The sequence below is a fragment of the Mugil cephalus genome, chromosome 19 (assembly GCF_022458985.1).
Source record: "Mugil cephalus isolate CIBA_MC_2020 chromosome 19, CIBA_Mcephalus_1.1, whole genome shotgun sequence".
NCBI classification, from domain to species: Eukaryota; Metazoa; Chordata; class Actinopteri; order Mugiliformes; family Mugilidae; genus Mugil; species Mugil cephalus.
The window spans coordinates 7,625,425-7,635,734 of record NC_061788.1 but is presented as its reverse complement, the minus strand read 5'-3'; the positions used below and the strand labels follow the sequence as shown (position 1 = coordinate 7,635,734).

The 10,310-nt window shown below is 39.8% G+C and overlaps 1 protein-coding gene across 1 annotated transcript; it reads right to left on the bottom strand.

The window, feature by feature from the left end:
- Positions 1 to 3,138: 3,138 nt before the first annotated feature.
- On the bottom strand, positions 3,139 to 7,109 carry rxfp3 (relaxin family peptide receptor 3). Its single transcript, XM_047570084.1, has one exon. It carries the CDS (start codon positions 6,906 to 6,908, stop codon positions 5,670 to 5,672), a length of 1,239 nt encoding a protein of 412 aa, XP_047426040.1. The 5' UTR covers positions 6,909 to 7,109; the 3' UTR covers positions 3,139 to 5,669.
- Positions 7,110 to 10,310: the final 3,201 nt, after the last annotated feature.

Sequence of the window (10,310 nt, the reverse complement as noted above, 5' to 3'; positions counted from 1 at the left end):
TAAGAGGGCAGTGTTTATCACATATAGATCTGTGAATTAATCTAAAAATACATCATGCGCCTTCTCTAACGCTGTTTCATTGCATTTAACTGTATTATTGCATTTATCCAATTCCAATTGATTTGATCAGCTATAGGTTCTTCAGGTCCTTTTTCCTCTTATATTTAATTTCTTTTAATTCCCTCCTTCTTTTCTATAATTACATTCAGAAATAGGAAAAACAGGCAGGTGATTACTGCACTATTCCACTTATCACTTTCCATATTATTTGTAAAAATATTATCAATTAGGGAGGCACAATAGGTTGTTATTCTGGTTGATTTAGTTATTGTTGGGAAAAGATATAAAGATTAATTCATCTCTTGGATTCAGCAAATCAGTTAGTTAAGTGGTTAGTTAAAATCCCCACAAATATAAGTGTATTTTAGTTTGGTTGAGATAAACAATCTTTCTATAGTTATGATAAACTTGTGGATGTTGGAACCTGGTTTTCTGTATATACAGCTGATGAGTCCTTTTTAATTCTCACTAATTCTATTTCAGTAGTAATACTTTCCACTGTATCATCAGCCACACCACCACCATTATCCTTTAAATCATCAGACCCCCTCCCTGCATTCATTCATGTTTCTGTAACAGAGATGATATTGAACAGTTTTTTAGACTGAGTCACTTTAACAATTTGCATAAAGACTTCTACAGTGACTTCTACAACAATGGCAATTTATCCCTGAGATGACAGCAAAAGTGAGAATTATAAACTACTAATTGCTTTTTCAAATTGATCCACTCTCCTAATGCACATCCCGTCTTAGTTCTCTGGCGTGCCATTTGCTTTAATAAAGACCTTACAGTTGACAGTCCAAGTGAATTTTGCCTTGTTTGTTGAGATGTCTTGCCTTCCTGACTATATCAGCATTTTTTTTTTCATGGTAAGTAAGTAAGTATAATTACTGTAGGTATTGACTTCAATGTCAATGTTCTTGGCACGAAGAAATGTTGCTACCTGCTCCTCTGCAGTCTCATCACGTTCGTTTCTCCTCTCCCGACTCGATGCCTTTCACCACTTGCAGGTGGCTTCATGATTTAATTGTCAGTCCATAAATTATGATGTCGTTCATTCGGGAATACTGCTCCAAGTCATCAAGTCGGTTTTCCAAGTGTTTAAACTTGCTTTCACGTTTTCCTTGTTTTTCCTTTTGAGCTGCTTTATTTCATTCAGTAGGTCAGTTATGATGAACGGCTGCTTTTTGAAGGTTTCCATCTTGCTTGTCATCAAGTTCATTGCTGCTTTTAACCAATCTGTGTAATTTTGGAGGTTTTTCATTGCCATATCGCTCCTTGGTTTTCAGAACTCAGCAGATTGGTGGATGGATGAGTCTCAGAAGATTGATTCAGGGCTTTGCCAGGAGCTGGCCTGGTAGATGGGCTGGAGCAGGTCTTGGGGATGGCCTGGACGGTGGAGAGATCTGGTGAGTCCTGCCAGTGTCTGCAGCCCAAGGCCGACGGTGGCTTGACAGGCCTAGTTCAAATCCACCAAATATCACCATTCAAATTGTCAATCCACTGCCACAAATAATCCAACCAAATAACAAAACAAATAATCTGAGGATATTCACTCTTATTTGGAGTCCAGCAGAAACACAAGAGACACATTGTGCATTTATCAGCAGTGTAATTCTTTGTGTGTTGTGGCTCTGCAGACCAAAACGACTAATTTGTTTTGGATAATATACTTAATTAGCTACTCAGAGTCAGCTACACATACTCATAGTTCATCATTACTTTTAACTTAAATATATATTGGTGTTCTGGACTCATATACATGTGTTAGCTGCATCAGTTTAGTAAAGAGCTAATGTACTAGCTAACATTTGGCTGAATGCTCTAAAGCTCGCTAATAAACAATAGTGAGATATACTCTTAATAACTGGTGGCCTTTATAGTTGCTAGTGAGGTTTTACAGAGCCATTTCTGCTTGTGATTTAGGCTACTGGAAAAAGCTCATAGATAACTTTTGTTTCAGCTAATTGTTATGAAATCAAACGCTAACACCGCTAACTCACACTAATCAACGTTAGTTAAATATACTGTGTTATTTGGTGAACTTTAGAGTCCCTGGTTAAGGTTTTTCACTTTTTTTTATAGAGTCATAAGTGCTTATGATTAAGGCTAATGGTAAATGCTCCAAGCAAACCTCCTAGCTAGGCTCAACCACAGACTGTATATAAGCAGTCTGATCAGACACACACTTCCTCCAAAATCACTTCAAAACTGACAACAAAACTGACACTTGGACATGCATCAAAATTATATAAGCTACCTAAAATGACAGAAATCCTCCTTGAATATAAGTTTTTTCCACATGTATTTTAGTGTTTTAGTTTGGTCCCAGTCCCATCCACTAACATGGAGGAGGTGTAGCCTTTGACCTATACTGCAGCCAGACACCAGGGGGAGCTCTACTTGCTTTGGCTTCACTTTTGTGCAATTCCAATGTTATTTGATTAACTTTAATGGGATAACATTGTATTAATTGGTCAGCTTGCAAAAGCATACTACAATTTTTAAGGTTTGCAAATTAAATTTAGTAAGATAATTTGAATATACAACATATGCGTTAATTGGTGAGTTTGTACGTTTTTTTTTTGTTTGTTTGTTTGTTTTTTGTTTGTATGTTTGTTTTTCCCATATTTGTAAAGATCCAGTCAGTTAGTTGGAACAGTTCCAAGCGGATAAAAATATTCCCCATAGCGAGTAACACACAGCTTAATTAACTTTAATATTGCTAGTGCTTGTTGCTAGTCTTCATGCTAAGTTGTATTATATTATTAATAGCAGTAAAATGGCTTAAAATATAAATCACAAGAGAAGGAAACTGTCACTGATCTCTACCTGCAGTGTGTGATTCCACAGATGCTGCAGGTCTCTAAATAAGACTTTGAATTAAATTCAAAGTGCAATCTGCCTTTAGGCTTCAGAGGAGCCGCTCATGGATAATTTGACATGTTGTCATATAGGATGTAAGATGTAAGAAGAGGATGTAAATGGATGTAAGAGGTAGTTTTATTTCAAAAGGCTTTAAAGCCAGACACAGTTATGTGTTTTCTTTGACGTCAAATAACGTTTGAGAATATAGTTATATATATTTATGTGGATCCCTAAGATCACAAACTTGCGGTGAAAAATAGCAACAAAATCTAAATTTAAAAGCCATGAGACAAGAAGAAGTCAAGTAGGAATCTCCAAACACAATTGAATTACTGCATCGACGTGACTTGTGTCCAATCTGAGGTGTATTTTCCAGATTTTTATTTAATCTGGATGTCTGAAAGTCATTATGCCACACAGTGAGTGTGCAGAGTTTGAGCGTGGGCGGTTGTTTTTATATTCATGTTTCAAGACTGTCCTAAAATAATTAAAAATACCCCAAACACATACAGTTATATTTCATTGTGACAGTGCCCTCTTGTGGATGTAGAAAACATGACATGGGTTTTATAGCCACTAAGTCCACCCATGGAGGAGTTTGGGGTGGATAGATAGGTCAAAGGATATTGGACTTTTTCCTATTTCACATAATTGTTGACTTAGCTTTAAAATATATCTTTAGGCATAGTAGTAACCAGTGTGTACCAGGCCAACATTTGCTTTCAGCTATTTGAGTTGTTTATTATTATTATTATTATTATTTTTAGTGGCAGTCAAAAAAAACAACTCTCCAACTTTGTTTTCTCCTCATTATACCAGGGTTTATGTAGACAGTTGTAAGGACGGGAGACAGATCAGTAGCTTGCTGACTTTTCGAAGCTTGTTTTCCATCCTTATTTCACATTAACTGTTATGCTATCAGAAAAAATGTGGTTGCTGAATCCAAAACTGCCATTAAAACTTTAGTCAGCAGTTCATTTCCTAGGTGTTTATCACCATGTCGCACGTCAAAAATATTAGGGAAACGATCGAAAAATGTAAATGTGGCACAAACACACACACAGAAAAAAAAGACTTTAGAACTGTGTCCTTAGAAGATCTACATATCTTAGAAAAAATGCTTCCGTTGGCGTTCGTCATGACACATCAAAGGCTCTTCTCCAGCGCTGTGGGAGATCTGGAGATGTTAGCTCAATTTATGCAGAATACACATTTGAATTCTTAATAAGGATTTTTAGTTATTTTCCTTCCCTCAAAGGGATTTTTACTAACAGATTACATGCTCACCGACGTGTGTGCACACCACACCATGGCTGCCAGGTTAAACACCCACATGACAGCTCTGGGGTGCTACTTTAATTTAATATCCAGGACCTAATTAGCCATTAGCCATTTGATTGAAATCACATTAGCCTTCTGCTATGTGAAAGGAAATTCTCCTCGAGGCTGCTGATTGTTTCAGTGCCGTCTTTATCTCTGTCATGTAGGAATTCACTCATTCCACTTGTCTGTGTCACTGGTTTATCTGACAGAGCCGAGAAGAGGACGTCGGTTCTTAACCAAATGAGTTTCACTAATCGTTATAGAAATAAGAGAGTAATCATTTCACCGCCTAATTAAATCCTGTTCCTGCTGTTTGTTACAGCTGCACAGTTAATTGTCTATTAGTGCGGAGTTTCACTCTGGCAAACTTGTATTAATGTGTTTGCTGATTGTGTGTGGTTGGGCCTGTCATCTGACAGCAATCAATTGTCACTTTTGACTCCTTTTAAACTGCTTTTAAATTGTGTTTCCTTTTTTATGATTCACTTGCTCCTGGTTTATTAAAAGTAGCATTCCCCCCGGGCTCCTTCACATAACAGGATTTGCTGTAGTTAAGTGCTGCCATCTGTAGCAGTGGAAAATATGTGATTTTAAGATGCTCTTAATTTTCACTTTATGACTTTAATTTCTTCATTAATGATGGAGACATAGTAAAGGAGAGTAAAGTGAGCACTATATGGAATCCACTTTGTGCCTGTTTGTGATATAACATGAGATTAATTCTCATCTGGGTATGTAATGGTATATTACTTTTGTGTTTCCGTGGCAAATAAAAGATATTGAGATTAAAGCTGTTTAAATAGCAACACTTCTGCATAAAAATCATGCAAATTCACAAAGACTGACTTTATTTAGGTTACATTGAACCGATTGTTGTATTGATGACAATAAAGCATTCGATGTTCATTTTAAATGGCATTAACTGTGAAACAACTGCAAGGTTATTTGAAGAAGACTGTCCGATATCCATGCAGCACAGAATACCCCCCTTTACTCCGGGTAATCTATTTCCCCCCTCATTTAAAATCAGCAAACCTCCGTGAAACTCATTTGATTCACACTCATTCGTCGTTAACATGGCACCTGAGCTCACTGTGGCATTTAAAAATCTGAATCTCTGTGTCATCCCGAACAAAGAGAAGGAACCAGCATGTGCACATCTGGCGTTTTCTTTTTTTATGATGCACTTTACTTCTGGACAAACACATTAAAAAGATTCCTTGTTATGTACATGTGAGTTGTGTTTTAAGAAAAGCAGTAAGTATAAAATGAAGCCGGTAACGGGTATGTTCCTCTTTCAGGTTTTGCCACCTGTGTAAGAAATGCAGATCCAACTTTCTGATAGCTGTGAAGCAGGAACTGGCAGAAACTTAAACGGATAAAAAAAATACACCAATCACAGAATATTTAGAATATTAAGTGCTGTTCTGCGGCAGATCTCCTCTTTCATTGTACATAGCAACCCCCGGGGGGTAAAACACCACCGCGGGCTCTCCCGAAGCGCAGACTGGGGCCAGGGCTTGCCCTTGCTCGTCCACCTCTGGCTTTGTGGTGGCTGTGATCGGTCTTATCGTGGTCAGGGTCGGCGAAGTCATCTGCCAGAAGAGTTTTTTCAGCGCCTTTCTGAACTCCCTCCTCATCAGGCAGTACAGGATGGGATTCAGGCAGCTGTTGGAGTGCGCCAAGCACACGGACACGGGGAACACGTACACTTGCATAGTGTAATACTCGTAACTGAAGTGAACCACGTTGAGTTTGATGAGGATGCCCCAGGCCGTGAGCGCCTGGTTGGGCAGCCAGCACAGGAAAAAGGACAAGACAACGATGGTGACGGACTTTGTTACTTTGGCGCGTCGTTTGGCGCTGGAGGTGTTGATGTTCTTGGAGGTGATGAAGCGCAGAAGAAGCAGATAGCAGGCGGAGATGATGCCCAGGGGCACCACGAAACCCAGCAGCACTTTCTGAGAGTGGTAGAGTCCCAGGTAAAGCTGCGCAGTTCCGTTGCTTTCCGGGAATTTGACGAGGCACAGGTCCTCGTCGGAAACTGAGACGGTGGTGGAGAAAACTGCGTGCGGCAGAGCGGCGGAGACCGCGGCAAACCAGATGAAAACGGTCATGCACCGCGCGGAGCAGCAGTGCGTCCGCCGCCTCCTGCCTTTGAGCGCCGAGGCGAGGGACCAGTACCTCGCCACGCTCATGGCCGTGAGGAAAAACACGCTGGCGTACATGTTCATGGCTGTCACATATGAAACTATCTTGCACATGGCTTTGCCGAAAAGCCACGTGAAGTCGAGCGCGTTTTCCACCGCCCAGAACGGCAGAGTCAGCACGAACTGGAAGTCAGTCACGGCCAAACTAGTTACGAAAAGGTTGATGGATGATTTTCTCCACACCTGCTTCGACTTCATTAGGTACAGGACCAGTAAGTTCCCAACCAGACCAAGCGCGCACACCAGAGAGTAAATGACAGAGATGATAATCCTCACAACAGCGGCGCCATCTCCAACATATTCAGTTTTTCCAAAGTCTGACAGGTGGACGAAGTCTCCATTGGAGCGGTTGGTCGAGTTGAAAATACAGCTGACGTTGAAGGATGCGGCGTAGATAAACGCTGCTGGTTCCTCGTAGTTAGAGTCTGTAAATTCTCCAGACATTTTAACTTTTATTCCTTAAGGTGGTTGTCAAAGTCATACATTCTTAAAAATACAATAAATCCTCGGACGGACGTTCATGCGCAAGTCTTCGAGTTACTTGAATGAAATCAACAAACGTAAATAACCTACATGTTGCAGGTGCTCCGTGAGTCGACATGAGGAAAATCGAAAGAAAATGTCGCTGTTTTGGAGACAGAGCTCCTCATCGGTCTGTCACATTGCTCTGATTTTTTTCTCTGAGCTTTCCAGGCGTTAAAAGGCGTCTTGACGCACGGCTCAGGCGCAACGTGGCGCTACTGTCCTTGGTCCTGATGAGATGCCAGGAGGTGTAACAAAAACTAATTTGATGTTAAAAGCAACCGTAAAGCAGTAGGTCGTATATTTTTAAGAAATGTGGGCTATATAAAGATTTTCATCTGTGGGAGTTTTTCTACGCGCTCTCCGTAGCAACACGAGAGCAAGCAAGAGAGAAAGGGGGTTAGTGCGTGTGTGTTTGTGCGCTTATTTGGGTATTTAAATTATTATAAATCCTTGGTAAGATATATTTTTAGCAAATCCAGCATACTGACCTGGTTACGTGTAGGCAGATATGATGTTTATTTCTGAGGGGGTAGATGAGTTGGCAACATATATAAAACACATAAAAACACATAAATCCTACATGAAATGAATTATGATGTCTCCACTATGGAATAACCCACCTATTACTCAGGATACCTTGGTGTCCTTCCTATTGATACCTGTTGCCAGTGGCTCACCTGCTCATCCCATGATTCATATGTCTTAATGACACACATGGAAATTAAAAATTTAGAGCAGCTATACAGCCCGTGATCACCGGAGGATAAATTGGTTGTAGGTATGAGGCACCAATAAAATACCTTACCCTTCCGGTAAATTGCTGTCTGTGGTCTATATTGTCACAGGAAATAATTCAAATGATGGAAGGGGAAAGTTGATAAAGACTGTGGACATAAGGTCGTACTTAAACTAGATGACACCAGTGGGATTTACAAGTGTTGTTATAGCTTAATGATGTTGTCTACAAAGCTAGTAACTTAATAAACGCCCGATATTGTAGGACCATCTATATCAATATCACAAGGTACACAGTCGACGGTGTAAATAGGTCCAGATTTTATAGAGATATTGAAGTGAGAAAGTAGAGAATGTTTTGATGAAGACCTTTTTTTTTATAAAGGATATATAAAACTGTAACATAGATATATAAAACTGCAATATAGATATATTAAACTGTAGTATAGGTATATGTAAAACTGTTGTATAGATATATAAAACTGTAGTATAGGTAGATAAAACTGTAGTATAGGTACATATAAAACTGTAGTATAGATATATAAAACTAATATAGATATATAAAACTGTAGTATATATATATATATAGAAAACTGTAGTGTATATATATAGAAAACTGTAGTCTACAGTTTGAGTATAAGAGCCATAGAGGCCAGGATTTACCAGAGTAGATCAGACCCAAGGTGCAGACTGTGCAAAGACATATATCACTGTACATGGAGGGGGTGCAACCAAGTGAGTGGGACAGTGTAGAGGAACATCTGTACCCAGTATGGAATAAAAGCACCCAAGTCCCAATGGGCCACAATGGTTGAGGACAACAGGGCCAAAGTTCTGTGGGACTTCAGCTTCCAGACAGACAAGCAGCTCCTGGCTAATCAACCAGACACAGTGGTGGTGAACAAGGAGCAGAAGAGGGTGGTGGTGATAGATGAGGTAAAGAAGTCCAAAGTAACTTTCCATCCAGAGTCAGACATGGAAAGTGCTGGTTGATTTCTAGTTGCAATAAATGGGAAATAATGAAACAGTTGGTGCAGTGAGAAGTGGTCGAGGCCCTGCAATTCATTTGTTCCCCGAGAGTACCTCGAGGCACTTTACATGGCCAAAGTAATAGGCCCACTAAATTTAGAATACCCATTTAAACATAATAAGATGACTGTTATTTTATGCGGTGAGTAAAAAAGACCTGGTGTGATGACGAGAAGGGAGCGGAAGTGTTTTTCCAGTAGAAGCAAAGAAATTAAAAGAAAAGAAACAAAGCAAGAAAATCCTCTTAAACTTCTTTCCAAAAAGAAACAATTAGTTTCAAAGAAAAACTCAGACATGCTCTTTTATCTGAACTCACCATCTGTCAGAGGTCAGAGGCCACATGCCTCCGTACTTTAAGAAAGTGCATTAACATCTTTAATGTTCTTTAAATAAGTTTAATGGTGGACAGGTTCGTGAGAGGAATGGATGGAGGGATGAGAAGGGTCGAAGGGAGGACATGGAGGTGGTTTAATCTGCTCTTTTTTTCCCCCCGTCTTGTTCCACTAGAGATAAGTACGTGAAAATTATTTCAACTCCAGGGAGGCAGTTTGCCCAGGTCCCAAGGCAACTTAAATTTCTTGAAGACGTTTTGCCACTCACCAAAGTAGCACGTTTAGCTCTAAAGGAGTGGGCCATTAGAGTAGCATTCAATGGGAAAAGAGAAAAGAAGAGAAAAACAAACTCCTCCAGTTACAGGCGAGTTTCTGTCTGTCAGTGAAATCCCAGCTCTCCACCTTTTACTTAGAGCTAAAGATGCCACCTGAATGAGTGTGAAAAAAAAACACCTTCAAGAAAACCAACAAGTCCAGATGATCTCAGTGAGGCAGCAGCAGACATGCGAGCAGATTAGCAGCTCCTCGCTCCTTATTGCTGAATTCAAATGAAACTCTTCGTGGCTACAACATAGGAAGTCGTGCACACAGGACGCCTGACATTCAGGTGATAAACCGCTGGCGTCTGGGAGCCACAGAGGCCGACAGACTCATTACTTGCAGAAAACTTTCCTCGGGCTGATTATGAAATTAAAAACTAAAACTTATTCGAAAAAGTCATTTAACTAGGTGGCTTCACTAGGAAAACATAGACTAGTGTCAATCATTCCTCAGCACCCTCAGCTAAAAGAACAAGTCATCCTTTTTAAATTCCCACCAGTTCTTTGAGTGCAGGAAACTCTAAATTATGAGTTCATTCATAATTGTGTTATGAGAGACGTTAGACAGTGATAAATCTGAGAGAGAAAACCGCAAAGAGGTTAGTATCTGATTTTTTTCTTTTTCCTAAGATGAATCTGTTTGCAAAAGGTCACGGCTCTTGTCGGTGAAATCATTCGTATCATGTCACAGAGTAACAGGCGCATGCCTTCTTATTTTACATAAAGAAAGTAATGTCTTCGTCTCTCCGTCACAATTCTACATCTGCACAAAGGTTAGAGGTGTCTTGGTGATATACGATAAAATATAAAGCAAAGGGAATTAAGTGAAGTTACCATCAAGCACAACCCAGTCCTTCAGCTAACACTTAATTCATACTCATGCTAGGTCAGATTAACATATATTA